The sequence below is a fragment of the Mastomys coucha genome, unplaced genomic scaffold (assembly GCF_008632895.1).
Source record: "Mastomys coucha isolate ucsf_1 unplaced genomic scaffold, UCSF_Mcou_1 pScaffold1, whole genome shotgun sequence".
NCBI classification, from domain to species: Eukaryota; Metazoa; Chordata; class Mammalia; order Rodentia; family Muridae; genus Mastomys; species Mastomys coucha.
In genome coordinates this window covers 24,497,851-24,521,591 of record NW_022196891.1, presented here as the reverse complement: position 1 = coordinate 24,521,591, position 23,741 = coordinate 24,497,851, and the positions used below count along the sequence as shown (strand labels likewise).

The 23,741-nt window shown below is 44.0% G+C and overlaps 1 protein-coding gene across 11 annotated transcripts in view; it reads left to right on the top strand.

Moving 5' to 3' along the window:
* The window catches only part of Zranb3 (zinc finger RANBP2-type containing 3), a 147,330-nt gene that overhangs the window by 96,297 nt on the left and 27,292 nt on the right, over positions 1-23,741 (top strand). For all 11 annotated transcript variants that reach the window (XR_004121872.1, XM_031381118.1, XM_031381126.1 and 8 more), the window contains 4 exons: positions 7,163-7,282; positions 10,809-10,928; positions 14,608-14,787; positions 19,528-19,677. Coding sequence is in view for 10 of the 11 variants with exons in the window: in XM_031381118.1 (XP_031236978.1) it covers positions 7,163-7,282; positions 10,809-10,928; positions 14,608-14,787; positions 19,528-19,677 (570 nt within the window). In the remaining variant the exon portion in view is untranslated. The remainder of the gene's footprint in view (positions 1-7,162; positions 7,283-10,808; positions 10,929-14,607; positions 14,788-19,527; positions 19,678-23,741) is intronic.

Below are 23,741 nucleotides of genomic sequence, written 5' to 3'. Positions count from 1 at the left end.
AACCTGAGCCAGCATCTCCAAGGTACCTGTTCTCATTGGGACCTGCCACCACACATACCTGATAGTATAGTAAGCAAACACTTGTTCAGATCACTTAAAATATGACACTGCAATGGTGTTGATGTTTACTTAGAATGAAAGACAGGAAAAGTGCATGCAGAATACATTTTTTTAACATTTTTAATTCATTTTTTACACTCCATATTCCATTCCCCACCCCCCCCAACCATCCTCCGTCCGACTGCTCCACATCCCACAGCTCCTCCCCACACCACCCCGTCTCCAAGTGGATGCGCCACCCCTCACCCCACCCGACCACCAAACTCCCTGGGGCCTCCGGTCTCTTGAGGGTTAGGTGCATCATCTCTGAATGAACACAGACCCGGCAGTCCTCTACTGTATGGGTGTTGGGGGCCTCATATCAGCTGGTATATGCTGGCTGGTTGGTGGTCCAGTATCTGAGGGATCTCGGGGGTCCAGATTAATTGAGACTACTGGTCCTCCTACAGGATCGCCCTTCTCCTCAGCTTCTTTCAGGCTTCCCTAATTGAACAGCAGGGGTCAGATGCTTCTGTCCACTGGTTGGGTGCAAATATCTGTATCTGATTCTTTCAGCTACTTGTTGGGTCTCTCGGAGGGCAGTCATGCTAGGTCCATAGCCTCAGTAGTAGTGTCAGGCCTTGGGACCGCCCCTTGACCTGGGTCCCACTTTGGGCCTGTCGCTGGATCTTCTTTGCCTCAGGCTCCTCTCCATGTCCATCCCTGTAATTCTTTCAGACAGGAACAATTATGGATCAGAGATGTGGGAAAAGGACTAAAGCTCTGAGGGCCAGCAGAAAGAATGGAAACAGGCAACCTCAGGAAATTGGAGGTTGAGGGGACCCTCCAGAATGCACCAGAGACCTGGGAGGTGAGAGGCTCCCAGTACTCAAAGGGAGGGCCTTAGATGAAATGCAGGACAGTAGGGAGAGAGAACTTATAGAGCCCACCTCCAGCAGGAAGACAGGGCATCTTGTGAGGGATGGAGTTGCCATCCCACAATCGCAGAATCCATTTTAAATGTACACCTGGGGCCTGGAGAGATGGCTCATTTAATAACAAGTTCTGCTTTTCCAAAAGACCTGAGTTCAGTTCCCTGCACCCACCCACTGGCAACTATCTACAGAGGCTCTGACACCTCTGGCTTCTGTGGGTACCCACACTCGTGTGCATAGACACAACACATAGTTAAAAATAAAATAAGCCTATAAAATGTAAAATAAAATGTCAATCCGTGTAGTTTCTAACTTCAGGAACCTAAGAATCCTTAAAGTCTACTTACACAGAGTTAAATTTATACTCCAAATGCATTTGCTCTAGAAATCAACTTCTCATATGATGTTTAAGTTGTGGTAAATCTAGTAAACAGATGCCTATTATTTTTTATATTTCATCAAAATGAACCTCTTTATCTCTTTTAAGACTAAATTTGTTATTTTGATTGTTTTTGGGTTTTTTTGGTTTTTTTTTTTTTTTTTTTTTTTTTTTTTTTTTTTTTTTTGGCAGAGTCTCACTATTTGGTCATAATTGACCTGGAACTCTGTGTAAACAAGGTTGGCCTCAAACTCACAGAGCTCCACCTGTCTCTGCCTCCTTAGTGCTGTGTCTAAAATCACATACCACCACACTCTGTATAGGAATTAACATTTCAAAAAGCATCCTTATACATCCATTGAATGTCATAAGCAAATATATATATAAATATATATGTATACATACAAACGACTTTGCCTTCATGATCTATGTATGCCATTAACTCAGAACTCCATCTAGCCATCATTTATCTTTTTTAAATTATTCATCAAATTTTTCATATATGTATACACTATGTCAATCATATCCATCCCTACTCCTCCTCATTAAAACTGCCCACCCTCCGCAGGAGCACCTGCCTCTCAACTTCACGCCCCTCCCTTTTTTAAGTGTAACCCGCTGAGTCCAGTTAGTGCTGCTCATGCTCTAGGGCAGGGGCAACCTAGATTTGTAGCCACAATCTCAAAGAAAAGTGGCTCTCTCTCCCAACAGCCATGAGCTGCCAGCAGATCCTTATGTAGGCACGGTGCCTCAGGCGTCCCTCCCTCGTCCACAGCGGAGTTGTAACTCACTTGGTCTTACACAGATAACCACAGCTGCTGTGAATCCATGTGTGCCAGGAGCCATGCCTCATCTACAGAACACCATTTTCATAGCATTTTCTCAACCTTAGCCTCTTTTTATTCTTCCTGCTCCACCTTCTCTGAAATGTTCCCTGAGCCTCAGGGAAGTGGGAAGTGGGAAGGCCGGGTATATATATATATAATCTAGGGCTAAACACTTATAGACCGTTATTTTCAGCATTTTGACCATTTACTTTTACGTATATGTGTATGTGGTGTATGCATGTGTGTGTACATGTATGTGAAGGTGTTCATGGCCATGTGCATGGGTTCAGAGGCCAGTGAAAGAAATTGAGTGTCTCTGCCTCTCTCTCTCTCTCTCTCTCTCTCTCTCTCTCTCTCTCTCTCTCTCTCTCTCTCTCTCTCTCTCTCTCTCTCTCTCTCGGCATATTCCTTTGAGACAGTATCTCACCAAACTGGAAGCTCCTTAAAAATGAAGTTACAGGCATGCAGAGCCTTGCCGAGCTTTGAGATGGTGCTGAGGATTTGGGTCCACTTCCTTCTTATGCCTGTGTAGCAAGAGCTCTTACCCGGCCGCTAGTCATAAGCCTGTTTAAAGCACTGGTCTAAGGGGTGGTGGGAGAGAGCTTGGCCTTTCTCTCAGAAGCTCTGGTCCTGATGGGGGGTAGCTGGAAAAAGGAGGGTGAGAAGCGCTCACTCGGTAAGAGTGCATGTGAGCCCGGGTTCCAGCAACTGTTCCCATTCTAAGTCTAGAGTGGGATTATAATGAAGGTGTTTTACGCATTCCATCTTGATATGTACTTACCGAAAAGCTTATCCCTGTAAATATAGCTCTTTAGGCAAACATGCACTTTATTAAAGTGCTTCCGTTGCCATGACAACATCTCTAGAAATTATAGCAGCTTGTTTTGAGAGAGCTTCATTTCTACACTCTGAGGCACCGACATCCAAGGCTAAAGTTCTTTCCAAGCCCCCAGGCCCACCATATGATGAAATGCATTTTTCAGAAAATTGAGACATGCCAAGTGCAGTTTGTAGAATAATGCTTGAGACTTTGCAGTTCATGCGTATACATTTTAGATAGGTATTTTTCATTTTTAATGTTAAATATGACTAAAGCTGGAAACAGTCACTCCAAAAACGACTCTTAATTTCTTCCCCAGAGGCAGCCACTTTCAGTGCTTGTAAAAGCCAAGTATTGTCGTTTGCTTTGTTTTAATTCATTCCAACCTCAACACTGCTTTATAGCGTCTCCGTTTACCTTACTGCTCACACTGCACTTTTAGCTCTATCAGTGGCTTTGTCAGTAAACAGGATAAAAGTTTACCTCTTTGCATCTCTGTCCCCCTCCAGATCCATAACTGTCTCAGGCCCATTCTCTCGTCCAAGTGACATAATTTTCCTAGATTTTTAAATTATGCTAATTCTGCCCTGAAGAATACTCACTACATTCTTGACTAAACCCATATTTAAAATGCTTGCAGGTGAATCATGGAATATACTGTTGGCTTATTTTTTTTTATGCCATGTGATATATTAATATAAAATGGAATGTTTAATTCAGGGTAAACGTGTTTGTCTTGTTTGTCTTTTCTTTATGGTGAAAGCATTTCCAATTCTTCTCCTGGCTCTAGTTTTTTGAAACGCTCACTGTGGTGACCACGGCCTCTCGCTGTGTAGTAGCACAGCAGAATGCCTTGCTTGTGTTTAATTACATCTTTATTCTCATTTATCAGCTTTTCTTTCTTCTACAACTCATTTCATTTTCTTCGGAGTTACTAACTTCCAAAATTGTCATCCTCCTTTTTCTTCTCTCCTCCTCGCTTCCCTCCCACCTCCTCTTCCTCTCCTTCCCCTCCTACCTCCTCTTCCTCTCCTTCCCCTTCTCCCACCTCCTCTTCCTCTCCTTCCCCTCCTCCCACCTCCTCTTCCTCTCCTTCCCCTTCTCCCACCTCCTCTTCCTCTCCTTCCCCTTCTCCCACCTCCTCTTTCTCTCCTTCCCCTTCTCCCACCTCCTCTTCCTCTCCTCTTCCTCTCCTTCCCCTTCTCCTGCCTTCCCTTCCTCTCTTTCTCCTCTTCTTCCCCTTCTCCTGCCTTCCCTTCCTCTCTTTCTCCTCTCCTTCCCCTTCTCCTACCTCCCCCCTTTTTTCCTCCTTCCCCTTCCTTCCCTTTTCTTTCCTCGTGCTTCCCCTCTTCTTCCTCTCTTCTCCTTTTTCATCCTTTTCTTCCTCCTCCTCTCCTGTTCTTCTTCCTATCTTCATTCGTTCCCTCTGCATTTCTTTCTTCCTTCCTTCCTGCTAAATATCAAACCTAGAAATTGGTATACACTAGACAAGTATGTGCTTTATCACTGAACTATACACACAGTCCTTCAGTACCTATTAATATAACTTTAATAGTCACAATTTTATGCATTATGCCCACTCCCTGATTCCATTGTGTGCATCTTCTATAACAGAATACTGGAGACTGGGACATTTGTAAACAATGAAAGGTTATTTAGCTCACAGTTCTGGAGGCTGGACAGTCCAATATAAAGGTGCCAGGATTTGATGAAGGCCTTTATGCTGCTTTAACCCACAGCAGAAGGCAAAGAGCAGCAGAGTAGAGAGAATAAAAGATGGCTTGTGGTCTCCAGCCTTTGCATAAATAGCATCATTCATTCCTGCTTGTAGAACCCTCATAACCTAACACCCATCTTTAGGCCCTGCCATGCATCACTGTTGTATTGGGGATTGTATGCCCAGTGTGTCTTCTTTAAGTATGCCTTCACACCATACCGCCTGCTCTCAGCCCAGGATTCCACTCACCCCATCTGAAGACCGTGTCTCCAGTTTGCTGCCAGGGTGTGGGGGCGTCTGTATGTGTGGCATAGAACCTGTAGACAGGATGAGGCACGGGCTTGGGCACAACCCTCCACTTCTGCCTTCTCTTAGCTTCTCTGTTTAGCTCCCCTCGCCCTATTCCTCCTGGGCCTCATACATGACTGCAACAGAAACCAGATATTCCTGTGCATTCCATGTTGTGAGCTTGGAGAATCAGTTATCAGGCATCACGTACTTCTTGGCTTTTGTAGAATTTGCTCTTGCCTTTTGTGTCCTTTGCTATTCTTAGACTAAGAGGGAATAAGGGCTGAGTGAGTTCAGCCTGCCATCTTTATCTAAAAGTTCTAAGGAACCAAATTTTGTTGATTATTAAAACATTTATCATTATTTGTGTGTATGTATATGTGTTTGTATATATACACACATGTACATATATACACATGTGTACATGTATTTAGGTGTCTGTGGGGACCATAAGAGGACATCAGACCCCCTGACATTGTAGGCAGTTGTGAGCCACACAATGTAGGTGCTGGAAACTAAACTTGAGTCCTCTGGAAGAGCAAGTGCTCTTTACCTTAACCATTGAACCATTTTCCCAGCCCCACCCCCTCTTATTTAATTTTTTATCCTTGAGCCCAAGCTAACCAGTCCAGGCTAGTCTTAAACTTGTAATCTTCCTGCCTCAGTCCCCATGAGCTGCAGGCATATACCACCACAATCAGCCAGTAATGAGTATTAACAATTAAGAGATAGTATATTTATATTTTAAATTTAAGTCATCCCATCTTTATCTCTTACTCTTTTTGGATAACTTGGAACCGCTTTAGCTAAGAATGCCTATTCAATGTTAATTTGTATGTTTTTTTTTATTCTTTCTACGTCAGTTTGTCCATGTCACTCTGTTCTCTTAGACTTCCCTCTTGAACCTTGTGCTCTTGAGCCTGTCACTTCAAGTTATTCCAGACCCTTCTTGTTTTATTATGATTCCTGTTGCTCTGATAAAACACTTGACCAGAAGCATCTTGAAGAGGAATAGCTAACAACGTCTAAGTCCATCATCTAGGAATGTCAAGGCAGGAACCTGCAGGCAGGAGCTGATGCAGAGACCAAGGAAGGGCGCTGCTTACTGGCTTGCTCCTCATGGCTTGCTCAGCCTGCTTTCTTATAGAACCCAGGCCGGCCAGCCCAGCGATGGCACCACCCACCACAAGCTAGGCCCTCCTCCATCAATCACTAATCAATAAATGCCTTATAGACTCATCTACAGACTTTCTCCGTTGAAAGTCTCTCTCCCCAAATAACTCTAGCTTGCATCGAGTTAACATAAAGCTAGCCACACACTTCTCCATCATAGAGACAAGGAATTTCCCATGTTAAAGTCTTTACTTTTCTCCCTCCGTAATCCCTTTGTATTCAAGTGAAATTATTTTCAGAACCACCTCCTAAGCAATAATACATTCTCCTCTCACCTAGCCCTCATTTCTTTTCTCTTCTCTCCCTGATCTCTCCTGTGTTATTTCAATCTGAAGCATCCCAAGGCTCCATGTGCTATAGGCTTTCTTGCTAACCTCCGGCTTTGAGGAGTTGATCAGATCAGACCAGTACTGATCTCATCCGTGGCTCATAGACTTGTGACGCGGTGAAATCACTGGGAAGTGGTGTGGAGTAGGTGGTTAGAGCCTCACAGAAAGCTTGAAAGGTGGCTCGCAGAAGTGCGTTCTGAAAGGGGATCTCCAATCCGTGGTACCTTCTCCCGCCCCTGCTGCGTAGCTCCAGTGAGAAGAGCCGCTTCCTCCCCTGCACCGCGCCTGTGCAAGGTTCCACCTCCCAGTCAGAACTGACCAGCTGTTGACAGGACACTCGCCACCAAAGCAAATTCCTCATGCTTTAAATTGATTTCTCTTGGGAATCTTGTTACAGCAATAAAAAAATAACAAAACAAAGAACAACAACAACAAAAACCATTGGACATACGTACTCAGAAAGTATTTCCACAAGTCCCTTGTATGTGTGGGTTCCACTTTAGTAGACGGCGGAGAGAAAGAGCAGCCAAAGCCCACAGATGTGTGTGTCTAAAAATACTTGTTCGGGCTGGAGCTTTTTTTTTTCTTTATTTAAAGTGGCATGGTGCTTTAATAAAAACTTTGATGTTAATAAAGTTTGACTTTTAATATTTAGGCAGGTGCAGTGAAGGACTATATTAAGATGCTGCTTCAGAATGACTCCCTTAAATTTCTGGTCTTTGCTCACCATTTAAGTATGCTCCAAGCCTGCACAGAAGCAGTCATCGAGAGCAAGGTATGTGATAGCGTTTCTACAAAAATCATTTTTAGAATGCATATTTTCACTGTACTAAATATCACTTTTAGTCTCATGATTTATGTGGCTATTTTTAACCTTCTTTGGATGATGTTTTTAAAATACATGATTGTATCAACAATTTGTTAATTATTCTCTTACAAATTTTAGTAATATTATAGTATTACCACGAGGTACTGTTTTCTCCTTTATGTCAATCTCTAAATTTTCCTCTGTTCATTATCTGAGTTAATTAAGGATATTCTGTCTTGACAGCCATAATGGGGACTCCCTTCCTGTCCCTGGAGATAGCGCACGAGAGCAGCAAAACCCCGACACAGGAGTGGCTGAGAGAAAAGAACAAATCCAGTGACAGTCAGTACCCCCAAATTACCAAACCCTTTAAGCTCTCGGGCCATATACTCCATGGAAAATTGTCAGGAAGAGGGAGTAAAGGTGCATTAAAGTGCACGGCCATAGGGTTGGCCAGTTCAGTTAACTAGGCCACATCCACAAGATCGGTGGTCCTCCCTGAATCCTCTGAGATCCACCTCAGTTTCCAGGAGTCACATCATTGTCCATTTCAAAGTTTTACCTGCCATCCGTCCTGTGAGCGGTTGGGGCTTGCACAGGTGTTCAGAGGCAGCTATAAAAAATGTCTGGCAAGTAGTGTGACCTTGTACTCGGGAGCAGTTCAGCCAGGACAGGTCACTGTGTTCAAAGTCAGGACTAAAGCCAGGGTAGGCATTAACCAGTATGTTCATATGTTCTGCAGTCTTCCTTCAGAGAGGGATTTATGATACAGCACAGTGTGGTGCCACCACGTAAAAGGTTCTTCTTCATAGATATTCACACTCTGCGAAAGACCTCAGTAACCTTACAACTCATTTTTACATCATTGACAAAAAAAGATAGAGGCATATTATTTTCCTACTCTGAATTTATTTTATGTTAAAATTCCTGGGTTCCGATCCAGGCACAGTGGTGCACTTGCTCTCTTCTCATCCATTCTGCTGATGGGTTGGAGTCGCACTCAGCTTCACTCGGCTTCCCAGAGTTAAGAATGTAGATGTTCGTGGAGGGCGGCCAACTTCTCCCCAGCTTTCCCTACTCTAACCATGTATTTGTTTAGAAAGACACTGAGAAGATTTTATAATCTGTAAGGTCACAGTCATTCGTCAGGTGACGGGTGCTTTCTGAAGAAAGAAAGTTAGTAATTTCAGGCTGGAGAGTAGACTCCGCGAGTCAAACGCTTGCTATGCAAGAGGGAAGAACTGAGGTGCGGTTGGTGTCTGCGGTCCCAGTACTCCCACTGTGAGGTGGGAAACAGAGACAGGAGGAGCCTTGAACACTCATAGGATACTAGCCTGGTGGCACACAGCATAAAGACTAGAGACCCTGCCTCAAACAGGGTAGAAGGCAAGGACCACCACTGCTTCAGGATGCTATCGGAAATCTACTTCCACACTGTGGCAGACACTGACCTGCACTCACACATAGGAACAGGCACATAAGGTTAAAAAAAAATGCATCATTTAATGATATTTGGATAGTCTTCTTTTAAAGGAAGTATTCATATTTTCTTAACTTTTAGGTGATTTCTTTTTCATAGAATCTATACTTATTTGAATAAGTTGAAATTTAGGGCTTAACTTATCTCTGTGAGGCTGAGTTAGTTCTTTTTAGCTATTTTCTAGCACATGGCTCTTTTTTCACAGCTTAAATTGTTCTTGAAGACACGTCTGTTCAGTTTAACACTTAATGATTCTCCATTTTCTAAAGGTGTGCGTGGGTGCCTTCTTTCCTCACTTCAGTGGATACAACCATCTCATGATTCTTTCAAGTTTAATAATGTGAAAAAAAGTTATCCCGAACGGGAGATTTAGAATGTTACTTCCCAGTTAATATTTGGTTATATTTCGGAAATACACGTACCACTCCCTGTATCTCCCTCATACCCAGGCAAAATCATCTCTCCTTTCTCGCTCACCTGGTTTTGATTTTACACCGCAGTAACTAATCCTGCGAGCCTAAAGTCGCTCTTACCGACTGCTTAAAGGTTAGGATTTAACAGTAGAATGCTGCTGAAGAAATATGTGCTTAATTAAAAAATATTTCTAGAGCTCCCGTTGCATGACAGCAGTTGTTTCTGGCATTGGTGGTTGTCTAAGTTACTTTTCCATTGCTGCGTGAAGATGCCATGACCAAAGCAACTTATAGGAAAAAAGTTTATTGGGCTTATAGTGTCAGAGGGTGATAAGTCTGTGACCATCAAAGCGTGGAGCATGGCGGCAGGCAGGAAGGCTTGGTGCTAGAGCAGTTGCCAAGAAGTTACACATTAAGGCAGTGACCATGAGGCAAAGAGAGAGCTAACTGGGAATGCCATGGGCTTGTGAAACCTCCAAACCCACCCCCAGAGACACATCCCCTCCAACATGGCCACACCCCAATCCTCAAACATTTCCACCAACTGGGGACCAAGTGTTCAGATATTGAGTCTGTGGGGATCATTCTCATTCAAAACGCCACAGTGGTGTTAAGGTGCATTAAACATAGAACCTATCTTCAGGTAGGTTCAAAAGTCAGAAGCTGGGGTGGGCAAGGTAGTGGAGCCCGTAAAGGACCTTGTCACCATCCCCAATAACTTGATTTCAATCTCTGAAAGCCTCATGGTAGAAGGAGAGAAACAACTCCTGAAAGTTTTCCTCTAACTTCCATATGAAAGACCCCTGTGGGGAGACCCCCACTCAAATCCCAGGAGGACGTGCACCCAAGGAATCACGAGAGACTGTCTTGATGTAATCACAAGAGGCAGTTTTATTTCGGAGCGCTCCGGGCCAACACCACACCTATCTCACACAGGAGATGGTGGGATCGACCACGAGGCTCAGGGGTTAGGGGTTTATATAGTAAAAAGGTCTGGGGGAACAAAGGGATCAGTGTGGCTATACATGATTGGCTAGTTCAAATATTAACTATATTACGTGTAGAACAGAGTGGAAAATTCCTAAGGTTGGTGTTAATCTGAGTCAACAGAGCATCTGACCATAAACCATATCTAAGAGGACCAGATGGCCCACTATTCAGTGTCTGCCCAGACATGTCCTTGCATGCTTTCTCTTCTATATCTTTTTGGCCTGTTTGTTCCCAGAATGTCTTAACCGCTTGCTTATTTTTGCCCAGGCTTATTTGGACATATTTGACCTTGGTCCACTGTGTTTTTCTTCAAACCTGCAATTTTCTCATTAGCCAGCACAAGTCTCAAATTTAACTCTTTCACGTATATGTACCATGGCACTCATGCATGTGCACACACGTGTGTGCAAGCACACTCAATAATAAAACTTTTAATTAACAAATTGTTATATGCTATTAAGATTCTTGCTGTATAATAGTTGCTGATATACCATTCTAACCAGTTTGTATCTTTATATGACTGTAAAAATAAGGTATAAAATATATGAAATATATAAAATGAGGCTGCCTAGGACTTGTCTAATTTTGCTGTTTTTCTTATTGATGCTAGTCTCGTTACATCAGGATAGATGGAAGTGTTCCATCTTCAGAAAGAATTCATCTGGTTAATCAATTTCAGAAGGACCCCGACACTCGTGTGGCTATCCTGAGCATTCAGGCTGCTGGCCAGGTAAGAGATTCAGGTCTGTGTTTGAAAAGAAAGTGTCATGATATAACAAAAAGACCCCTAACTTTATCTGGTTTTGTAAAGTTGTCATTTTATATCTGGATGTCTATTATAGTACATATTCTTTCTACTTAAGAGTGCTAGAAAATACAATGGAAGGTAGCCTCTTGATTTTACTTTTTTTTTTTTAAAGATTTTTTTTTTTTATTTTATTTTATGTGTATGAGTACACTGTAGCTGTACAGATGGCTGTGAGCCATCATGTAGCTGCTGCTGGGAATTGAACTCAGGACCTCTGTTTGCTCTGGCCCCACTCACTTGGGCCTACTCGCTCTATGCCCCTCTCCTCCTGCCCGCCCCCCTGCTCCGGCATAATACACTTACTTGTAGACCAGGCTGGCCTTGGGCTCACAGAGATCTACCTGTCTCTACCTCTCAGGTTGCTGGGATTAAAGGCATGCCCCACCATATCTGTCTTCTAGAATTTTGCATTTTATTTCTCTGTATAACAGCCATGGCTGCCTTGGAACTCAGTTAGTCAGCCAAGCTGGCAGATCCACCTGCCTCTGCCTCCTAAAAGATGGGATTAAAGGCGTGTAACACCACACCCTGTCTCCAAGCAAGGATCTTTTATCTAGGAGGGCAGCTCACATTCCTCAAGTGACCAAGACAATTTATAAAATTTAGGGTGCTGCATTTAATTTGGGCTTATGGTTGCAGAGAGCTAGAGTCCAAGACCATGATGGCAGGGAGCAAACAGACAGACAGACAGGCATGGTGCTATGGCAGCAGCTGGGAGCTTACATCTTGACCCATAAGCGCTAGACAGAGAGCTTAAGTGGAAATGGCACGGCTTTTTCAAACGCCAGTGACGTACCTCCTCCAATAAGGCCACACCTCCTCACTTTCCCAAGCAGTTCTGCCAACTAGGGACCAGGCACTCAAATATGCAAGTTAAACCGTCAGAATCCAGGTTGCCACTGACAGTCAGGTGTCACGTTAAAAAGCTCTGAAAAGAGCAGATGTTTTGTAAATTAGTGGCAGTTGTAGTCAAACTATGTAAAAAAAGGGTTCTTTTGGACTTCTGCCTCATTCTAAAATAGTTTGATGTAGATGTCTAAACCAGGCCATTTAACACTGAGGCAGGGGGATGGTAGTACCTGAGCGCACATCCATGGCATATATCTGATATATCTATATATCTATATCTGATATATCTATATATCTATATATATATATATCAAGATCAGTTTTTACCCAGCATTTTAAGGCCTAGAAAATTCTGTATGTAGTGAAATTCCGAGGATGAAACAGTTTAGGGACCTACTAGGAATTGTCTCAGTACTAGCTTATGTTGGATTAAAGGTCCTAACATCTGACGTATGTATCGGTTAGAGTATTCCAGGCACAGACAGTTATACCAAGAACCTGAAATTAGAAATGGAGTGAATATTTCCGTAAGATGAAACCAGACAGGAAAGCTTAAAACATGATCAAAAGTGAATGACATCTTGAAATTGAGAATGATAGGGCACTCCTATCATATTCAAGGCTGTGTTCATGAGGCTCTTACACAAGTCAACAGTTGTGTATGTTAAGACCGATTTCCTCCTTCGGACAAAGGGAGCATCTCACATTATAGATTGACTATCCCTTAGAATGGTAGTGATCCTGTGAGCATGGTCATATAAACATGCGTGCTTATGTGTATGTGTGTGCACATACATGCATGTGGAGGCCAAATGTGAGTCTCAGGGATCAGGAATTGTAACTCAGGAATCATCTGCCGTGTTTGTTTGTTTGTTTGTTTGTTTGAGGGGGGTTGAAAAAGTCTCTGTGTAGCTTTCTCTGTGCTGGAACTCACTATATAGACGAGGCTGGCCTTATACTCACAGATTTCTGCCTGCCTCTGCCCCCCAAGTGCTGGGATTCAAGGTGTGTACCACTATGGTAGGCTTTTTGCAGCTTGTTCTTTGAGACAGAGTCTCTTACTGAGACCTGGGGCTCACCAGTTAGCTGGGCTATATGGCAGTGGGTCCCAGGAACCTGCCCATCTCTACCTCCTGAGTGCTAGGATTTAAGTGCACAGCTCCACACTCAGCTTAGTATGTGGGTTTGGAGAAAAGAACTCAGGTCCTCACATTGGCAAGGCAGCATTTTCCTGACTGATCTGTCTTCCTGGCCCTGGTCATATGCTTTTCACAAGGGTAGCAATACCGCTCTGATAATACTACTTATTTTTTCAGTATTACTTCTAATATGGCTCTGGGGTCCTAAATAGCAAGACAAGCTTAATATTGTGTTTAGTTCTTTCCTGATTTTTATTACTTCTAACCTGTTTTATGAAGAGGCTAATTTTCAAGGAATTTGTTGCCCTTCTTAATGAATGATCATACAATTTTGTTATAACACAAAATACTTTAAGTTAAAGTAAAACTAATAGTGTAACACTCTCAAAAATGCCTTCCTCACAGAAGCTCCAGTGCCTGTGAACAACAGATTAAACCATATTTCTAAAGCAAGGCAGACTTTTCTTCCATCTCCCATATCATTGACTGTATGTGCCCACTGTTATGCATGCTTCAAAAGTTCACCCAGCCCAGAATCCTAGAAGCGATGCAACTTGACACACATTGATCTGAGAGCAGCTTGCTGTATTTCATATATTGGTTATTAAAAAAGGCTGAATGCTTTTTTCTGCCCCAATTTTTCAAGTTCATGCAAAAGCCAGGCGCACAGAGAATGCAACAGCTGCATGACGCACTGAGGCAAGGGGCACTAAACTTGAGGGGCTTGGAGTAACAGCTTGGAAGATTGCACGGGAAGACACTGCACATGGACACATGCTTCTTTCGCTTCCCAGCAAATGGTTTGAATTAAATGAAGAACATGTCAATGCTTGATGCCTGGTTGCCATGGATACCATGCTTTACAAATTATGTTCTCTTTTATAATGTTAGGTTTTCCAGCAGTAAAGTGAGTCTAACTCTTCATCAGAGGATAAAGTGGTTTTCTTTGTGTATGCAGTAGCCGTCAACCTGCCTATTGAAATGTCTTTCAGATATGGTTTCCTATAATTCACTTAAGTATCTTGAAATAAGTAACCTTCATTTGTTGGTCATGAGTTAAATCTTCCTAATTTGTCTTAAGATGAATGACTTTTAAAAACTTTTTTAGTATACTGGTCTCATCTCTGTTGCTGTGATAAAAACACTTTGAGCAGAAGCAACTTAGAGGAAGAAAGGATTTATTTCAGCTTACAGGTTCCAATCCGTCACTGAGGAAAGTCAGTCCAGGAACTCAAGCAGGACTTGAAGCAGAAACACTGTCTGTTCACTGCCTCAGTCACTCGTGCTCAGCTAGCGTTCCTACAGAGCTCAGAACCAGCTGCCCAGGCAGGGATGCTGCCCACAGTAGGTGGAGCTCTCTTGTATCAATTAACAATCAAGGTGATCCCCCCACAGACATACCAAGACCCAACGACCTGAGCAGTCCCTCAGTCGTCCACTCCCTTCTCAGATGGCGCTAAGCTGACATCAAGTTGACAGTTAAAGCTGCCTGGGACACTTGCTTTCTCTCCTTATAACGTGTTCAGGAAGGCTTTCTTACATGGACTCTCATGCTACACGTATGATGTCTCATTTTCAGCTTCTTTGTGCCTCACTCACTTTGTTTTGCTTAGGGCTTAACGTTTACTGCTGCAAGTCACGTTGTCTTTGCTGAGTTGTACTGGGACCCTGGACATATCAAGCAAGCTGAAGACCGTGCTCACCGAATTGGACAGTGCAGCTCTGTGAATATTCACTACCTTATTGCCAACGGTACTCTGGACAGCCTAATGTGGGCAATGCTGAATCGAAAGGTAGGGCTGGAGTTTTAACCCCGTCTCTATTGTAGTCTGTGCACTGCGTGAATTAGGAGGCTGAGTTTTGATGTGTGCAAGCAAAGCTACCTAAGTGTCCCAAGATAGCACAGTAGAGAGTAAGATCACAAAGGACTCAGTCAGTACTTCATTTCCTGCTGTCCTCTACAACACCAAGGCACCAGTGTCCAAGTGTGGCTGGTTTTTTCCAAACCCTTTTTCTTTTCCTTTTTTTTTTTTTTTTTTTTTAAGATTTATTTATTTATTTGTTTGTTTATTTATTTATTTAATGTGAGTACATTGTAGCTCTCTTCAGACACACCAGAAGAGGGCATCAGATCTCATTACAGATGGTTGTGAGCCTCCACATGGTTGCTGGGAATTGAACTCAGGACCTCTAGGAAGAACAGTCAGTGCTCTTAACCGCTAAGCCATCTCTCTAGCCCCTTTTCCTTTTTTTAAACAAAGATTGGTTTTTAGCTTCATGTATGTATGTCTACGTGGGGGTTTGTACCCATGAGTGCAGGTGTCCATAGAGACCACACAAAGGTTTCAGGTCCCCTGGAGCTGGAGTTACAGGGCCTATGAGTCCAAGGAACCAACCTTGGGTCTTCTGCAAGAACTTTTAACTCCCGAGCCATCTCTCTGTTGCTATTTTATTCTTCCTAGTTTTCTCATGAGACTGAACTCTGCCTTGCTCGGGGCTCACACATGCTTCGTAAGGACTTTCACTGCCACTCCCACTGCTTCAGAGGCAAGGCTATGCTGAATTACTGGAACCTAGCTTTAGAAGCACTGAATCTTCTCCAAAAAGATTCTTGTGGTTTTCAACTAATGTTAACAGAAGACAGCCTGTACCCTCTGCTCAGCTGTCTCTTTTTTTTTTTTTAAAGATTTATTTTATTTATTTTATGTGTATGAGTACACTGTAGCTGTACTGATGGCCGTGAGCTATCATGTGTGTGGCTGCTGGGAATTGAACTCAGGACCTCTGCTGGCCCCCCTCACTCCAGCCCCACTTGCTCCAGGGTAATTCATTTCCTGTAGGGCATCAGATCTTATTATGGGTGGTTGTGAGCCACCATGTGGTTGCTGGGATCTGAACTCAGGACCTTTGGAAGAGCAGTCAGTGCTCTTACCCGCTGAGCCATCTCGCCAGCCCTGTCTCTTTTTCCCAACACTGAAGGATGCTTATAGAAGAGGCCTGAGTAAGAGCAGGATTTCTTAGCCATTAGGGATCCTATAGTAAATACTATTACCATGGTGGTGCATACTGAATGGAATCATTTTCCTCCGGGTTCTGGAGGATTGGAACTGCCATCAGGGAGCCAGCATGGTCAAGTTGGGCAGGGCTTCCTGTTGGGTCCTCATGCTCTCCTTTTGTAAGGGCAGTGATCTCATTTGTGAGGTATTGTGCTGGCCAGGTTTATGTCAGCTTGACACAAGCTAGTCATCAGAAGGAGGGAGCCTCAATTGGGAACTGATTTTGTTATTGATGCAGGAGGACCATCCATGGGGTGGTGGTCCTGGGTTCTATAAAGACTGAGCAAGCCGTGGGGAGCAAGCCAGTAAAGCAGCATCCCTCCATGACCTCTGCATCAGCTCCTGCCTCCAGGTTTCTTCCCTGTTTGCTTGCCTGTCCTGACTTCCTTTGATGATGAACAGTGATAATGGAAGTAAAAGTCAAAATAACCCTTTCCTCCCCAGGTCGATTTAGTCATGTCTACACCATAACTAATAGTCTATTCCTGACACTACCGCATCAGTCGTTAGGGTTTCGGCATATAAATTTTGGAGAGTCATACATTTTTAGTCTATTACATTTTATTCTGTGTTGCCCTAGTTTCATTTCTATTGCTCTGATTTAATAAAAGGGGGGGTGGCTTATTCAGCTTCTAACTCCAGGTTACAGTCAGTCACTGAGGGGAGAGCAAGGCAGGAACACGAAGCAGCTCGTCCAATCACACCCACAGTCAAGATCGGAGAGAAATGAACGCATGCTTACTACTGAGCCCCGGTTTTTCACTTTTATACCATTCAGAGGCCAGCCCATGAATAATGCCACCCAGTTTGAAAACGAGCCTCACATGCATGCCCACAGGCCAACTTGGTCTAGGCAACCTCCCTACCCAGGTTGTGTCAAGTTGTAAAACCAACCATTATCTGTCCCCATAAAATTCATGAGCTTCCATGCACAAACTGCACTCGTTCATTCTACCAAACTCCAGTATCTAATCTAAATATTATCTAAATCAGATATGGATGACACTCATCTTGGAGGTGAAGTTACTCTCAGGTTGTGACTCAGAAGCCAACTACATTATATACTTATAAACTACAACTGGGGGAGAGATGTCTAAAACCCTCTTTCACACTCCAAGAGGAAGAAAAAGGAGAGGAGAAAGGGCTAGCTCGCCCCAGACGATTCTCAAACTTCACAGAGCAAGTTGAGTAAGATATCAAAGCTTGCTGTTAATCCGCTCCGTCCCTACACAGTCCTCCAGGTCTCATAGAGCAGTAGCCCTGCCTTCTGGATCCACCGGGCTGGAGATATCCGCCTGTCTCAGCCAGGCACTGGCCAAACAGTTGCAGTGGCTCCGCCCCTGCCTTGGCTTCCGGTTCTGTCCAGGTGGAGAGAGGTCACAGATGCAGAGCTGCTGCGGGCAGCCAGCCCCAGCCCCTGCAGCTCCCTCACTATTGGTTTTTACAATCCAGTCCCCCGCCACCTTCCTGTTCCTAGGGCAAGAGTGTCACCTGGTGATCCCTGCCCTGCCTTTGTCATCTTCTGCTGGTTTTGTATTTGTGTTCTGGCTTTGGAGTCCTGCTGTGCTCCAGTTCCATGCAGCTCAAGAAGGCTGCCCGGCTGCCCTCACTCTGCCATCTTGTCTGTGACCGCTTCCCTCCCAGCTGACACTATTTCTAATGATAACACCCCTGTCGGCTTCTCACTTTAAGTTTGCAGTTCGTGTCCTGCCGACCATTACATCGAATGGCCACTTGGACACACCGGACAGGGTTGCCTTCGAAACAGCTCTTCTCATTTGTTCAGTGGTGATGAGCTGAGAACTTCCCCAAATTTAAATCGTCCCCGTTTTGCTTCAAAATTCTGCCAGTATTTCTCTCTGCCTGCATATACCTCAGATAGTCAGAAGGAGCCACGCGGCTCCCGCGGCGTGTCCTCGGAAGTCACAGTGAGACGCAGTTTCCTTGCCTGCAAGCTCTTCCCGAAATAACTAGAACGCTGCCCATGCGGTTAAGCCTTGGCTTTTGAACAAAGTGACCTTTCCTCCAGTTTCCGATAGCGTGTTCCCCACTTTCATCTGAAACTTCATCCAAATGGCCTTTGCAGTCTCTGTCCCAGCAACGTTCTGTACAGGATTATGAGAGAGAGTTTCTCTGCTGCGCTCCTGGTCGACTTGAAATACCTTTGAATTCCATTCGTGGGTTACCTAGCATGCACACGGAGGCTTCCAGCCTCTACCACTGCCTGTTTTGTGAACCTCCCACGCCTCCGGGCAGCAGCCACACTTTTGGGACATCAATTTCTAAGAAATTTGAGCTACGGCAACAAAATACCATAGGAATGCATAGCAATGCATATCTGTCACTAATCCCAGGGAAGTGCGCCCCACCTTCATGACTTAATCACTTCCCCAAGATGCGACTTCCTCACATCACACCAAGGTACTGATTTCAGCATTGGGGGTGAGGTCCCAAATAAATACTCTTTTGCAGTGAGTTCTGAGTAGTGATTATAAATAGGCATACTGACCAATCATGTCTAGGGAAAATTCCTAAGTATAAACATTAAAATAAAAATTTCAAGAGGAAAGTGAATATTGTATAATGTTTCTGTTAAATCCCCCTAAACATTTGGTAATTAAATTGTAATTTTGGTTTGTTTGTTTTTTTAACTTTTTATTGATTCTTTGTCCCACTCATCTCCCTGTCCCTTTGTGTCAGCCCTCTGCCCTTGTAGCCTCCCCTCCAAAAGAAAATAAAAAAACAAAAGTATAAAATAAAGCATAAAAATACATCTGGTCACGGAAGCTGTAGTGTGTCACAGTGTCCCACAGTTTACCCTTTTGTCCACACATCTCTACTTGCAAACGTTCATCGCAATGAGCCATCGATCCAGTTCAGGTTCTCTGGCTTCTGATACACTGTCAATACGGGAACCTCACAGGGACTCCTCTGGGTTATCCCGTGTCATGGAGATCCTGCAGCTTTGGATCTGCAGGACCAGCCCTTTCACATGCTCCAGCAGTTCATTGACGAGGTAGTTTTAGGGGTAGACAAACTCAAAGCCCTGGATCTGGGCTTGGGTGCTAGCTGAGTTGGTCAACCCTCCAGGTCTTCTGCATCCACACCCACACCACCAAGGTAAGCTCTGTGTCCCTGCCCTGATTGATAGCTCACCCAGTTCTGCAGCCAGCAAGGGGTGGAGCAGTTCTCTGCCTCTCATACCCTTGGGGCCAGCTCACCTGTGCCTTCACCCTGGGCCAGCTCTTCTGTGTTGCCTCAGGGCCTACTTTCCTGAGTTCTACAACCAGTCATCGGCCACATCAGATGGCAATTCAGATTTAAATTGAAATTTTAAATAGCCACATTACTAAAGCCATTATCTGTTGAAGTTGTAATATTTTCTCATTGGTTAACTTTAAGACCTCAGCTTATCAGCAAGGTACTAATCAAGCATGTGGCATGACTTGGGTAAGAGCCTCATGTTCTGTCTCACAGGCTCAGGTCACAGGGAGCACACTGAATGGCAGGAAGGAGAAACTTCAGGCCATGGAAGATGACAAGGAAAAGTGGGGTTTTCTGCAGTTTGCTGAAGCGTGGACTCCAAGTGACAGTTTTGAAGAGCTCAAGGACTCTGTGTTTACTCATGTAAGAGAATGTGACTCATTCTTTGACACTTTCTCATTTACCTTTGCACGTTCTCTCTCTCTGTCTCTCTCTCTGTCTCTGTCTGTCTGTCTGTCTGTCTGTCTGTCTGTCTGTCTCTCTCTCTCTCTCTCTCTCTCTCTCTCTGTGTGTGTGTGTGTGTGTGTGTGTGTGTGTGTGTGTGTGTGTGTGTGTGTGTGTGTGTGTGATCAACAACATGTGATATCTGTCTCTGTTGCTCTCCACTTTTCAGAGTACCTTGCTGTTCTGGGTTCCCTGAGACCAGCAAGCCAGGGTCCACTTGTCTCGTCCACTGAGTTATTAGCTGGCACCACCATACCCAGCTTTTACCTGGGACCTGGGCCCCTAGGCCCAGGTCCTTGTGTTTTCACAGCAAATACTTTGTACACTGAGTCATCTCTCTAGACCCTTCCCCTATATTTTAATGCCTGGAAAATGTACTTTATCATGTATCATTTTAAGCAGCAATTCTCTATTATTTATGCTCTTGAAAGTCTATTTACATAAAGATAGAAAAACTTGAAGAAGCAAATTTGAACTTTGCTACTGAACTAGTTTATATTTTCCAGTAGTTTCAAAACTTAAGGCTCAGTTGTCTAGAAAAACAACCTGAATAGACTCTAACCTTCAGAAGATAGTACTAGAGAAAATATTTTTATGACCTTGAAGGCAGGCAGGGAAGGGTAAAGATTTGCCTCAATACACAAGTAATAAAGGAAAAGATTGCAATGCTGACTGTGAAAAATGAAAAGCTTCTCACTGAGCAGGCTGAGTCATAAAATTCCAGCCAGCCTGAGCTACATAGCAAAACCCTGTCTCAAAAACAAAACCAACCAAGACTTACGAATAAAATAAGGCAGACCATACTGATAACCGTGATTGGTGCTGCGTGGTGAGCATAGCTGCTCTCCAAAAAAATGTGGCAAATTATCCATGCTAGACATTTCCAGAACGTGTGATCATCCTGCCCCCGCATCTCCTCAGCGGGGTCAGCTTCTGTCAGGGACTTTTGCCTGAGTCGGTTCTGAATGATGGTTTGGTTTTCTAGTTCTATCATTATATCTATGTTTGTTAGCTGCATTTTTATAAAGAACCTTTATTTGCATGTGCATGTGTACATGTGTGTACATGTGTGCGCGTGCGTTCGTGCGTGCGTGCGTGGGTGTTTGATATTTGAACTGACGTCCTTATATTTGTTGCCCATCACTAACTCTGTCTACTAAACCACGTCTTCAGCCCTATAGCTCCATAATTCTAGGAGGGCTTTCTTGCTTTCTGGGGAACAAACCATCCCAGATCCATATTGAACGTGCTTTGGCCCAGAGCTGATGCTGGCCTTTTGTTAAAGGAGCTAGCGTCCTCCTTCCTTTTACTGTAGGATACAATCTGAAAACTCGGGATTATTTTTCCTCTTTTGGGATATCATTACTACAATGCTCTCTTTTTCAATGTGAAAAGCTACATGCAAATATATATATTTATACAGAAAAGTAATTTCGCGCGTTGTCTGTGCAAGTCAGAGGACAAATTGCAGGAGTCTGTTCTTTCCTTCTTCTACCCACTGGGTCTCAGGGATCATGCTCAGGTTGTCAGAGCAGGCAACAGACGCTTTCAACCCCCAACCTCCAGCCATTTGCCAGCCACATTTTATTTCTGTCTTTAGTCTGTTTTATGTTTTTCTTTTGTTTTACCCCAGAGTGGAGCAGAGTTGATTTGTTTTGTTCTGTGTTCCTGCAGAGAGAGACTAGGTGTATCTAAAAGTGGATCACGGTTGGGTGTTTTGTTTTGTTTTGCTTTGGCTACATGGCAGTGGTCTGTTTGGAACATCTCGAGGGGTAGAGAAAGCAGCGATTTCTTTTTCAGGGTAACTTAAATCTATGTGTCTTCCAGTCGGAGGACTAAGCCCTTCCTATGTCACTCTCTTTGCCTTTGAAAACAGCCTTGAGTTCACAGATGTGAAGATCTTTAGTGGCAGTTCCTGCCATCCATCCGTTCAGCATCTCTCTGGAAGCCAGCACACTGTCCCACTGGTCATTTGTGAAGCAGGTTTATTACTTTTGTTAGGAATGGAGCCGTGACAGGAGGCAGGATGGCTTCTTGCTCAGGGCTTTTGCTCAGGGTCTAGTAACCCCGTCTAGATCCTCCCTGACATTGGTGGCCCAGTCCCTGCTGGATCAGCTCCGGCTTTGAAGTGCTTCATTGTTTTTGTGAGTTTCACTGCATTTCCTTTTCCACTCCTTCAGCTCTAATAACTGACTTCCGATCCTGTCATTTAGGCCAGGGGATTTGTCTCAAAGGACCCTACGTTGAAAGGTCCCCAGCCTTCAGAGAAAGCACCCTCACCGTCAGGAGCATCTTGCAGATCTGACTCCAGCGCTTCTCACCAGAGGCAACCTTTTTCTTATGTTTTATTAAACAGAGGATAGGGGCATGGTGACTGTTAGCTGTATAAGCAAAGAGAAATTTCTTCTATCTGTCCATGCAAAGTAGCTTTCACCTCAAAGAGACTTACGAGATGCTTTATAATGGAGATAAATCTGAGCGGCCATGGCCTGGCAGCATGGATTCAGGTTGATTCAAATAGCAAGTTCCAATGTGGAAATGGTTCCACGAAGTTTTATAGTCTCAGAAGGACAAGTCGTAAGTCGAGGCATTTTGACACAGCAATCGCTCCAGGAGGGAGATGGCTGATAGTGGGCTTGGGAAATACCCGCTGTAGTTGTCAGCTGCTGTCTGCTGACCAGAGCTGGAAGCTTAGCAGTGACCTTGCAGATCCTAGAAAGCATCCCATAAGAAGGCCAGGGAGCCAGACATGGTAGTACATGCCTATAATCCTAGAACTTAGGAGGCAGAAGCAGAAAGGTCCCGCAAGTTCAAGGCAAGCCTGGTCTGCCCTGCAAGTTCTAGACTGTGTAGCGCCCAACAGAAGGAGGGACTGGGATACTAAAGTTTGCCCATGACGTTTTGGCTCCAAATTTGCAACTTTTATCTTCCCACAGTCCAGGAACTTCTGATCAGCCAATCAGCCCTGTAGGCTCTATAACATAGGTGTGGCTTCATTTCTGGGAAGTCGGGGTTTCACTTGTGCTGAAAATATCAAGTCAGGTCCTGTTGCCTGTTTAGAAATGCCTGCTTTTAAGTTCCTTATTCGTCATACCTAGGGAGACCTGCCGTAACTAAAGGACAAAAAGCCCTGATAAATTGGATATTTGTCCATAAGATTGCTACGGTGACTTGTCTAAGTGCAAGAATGCCATAAGCTGTTCAATGAAATAGCTTTACCAGTTCATAAAAATATTTTATCTTTCTATGTTATTCCCTCTCTAAGAAAAAAAGTAGAAATAATAAAGTCATTCATTATAAAAATGGACTACAGGACTGGAGAGATGACTCATGGTTAAGAGCACCGGCTGCTATTGCAGAGGACCTGAGTTCAGTTCCTAGCTCCCAGCATGCAGCAGCTCACAACTGTAACTCCAGGAGCAGAAGATCCACCCCCTCATCTGGCCTCTGTGGGCACCAGACATGCATGTAGTACACAGACATAAGCAAAAACCCTCATACACATAAAATTAAAACTAATAAATTGGTTTTTTTAAAGATTTATTTATTTTTTTATGTATGTGAGTACACTGTTGCTATCTTTAGACACACCAGAAGAGGGCATCAGATCCCATTACATGGTTGTGAGCCACCATGTGGTTGCTGGGAATTGAACTCAGGATCTCAGAAGAGCAGTCAGTGCTCTTAACTGCTGAGCCATCTCTCCAGCCCATAAATTGTTTTTTAAAAACAATAACCGACTGAGCAGTGTGATTTGAGTGCTAAACATTAAGCTGCCGGGATGGATATTGGTATTTGGAGATCCTGGTCTGTTGTGGTGAGACCGACAACCCTGAGCCTCTAAGTCACGGGGGGAAGTTACGTTGTTGAGCAATGTAAAAGTTTTAGAAAGCATGTTTGTTTGGAAATAGCAGTACCCCCTCCTCAGCTGGGAGAGCTCTGGGACTGTCACCCACTCCTCAGCTGGGAGAGCTCTGGGACTG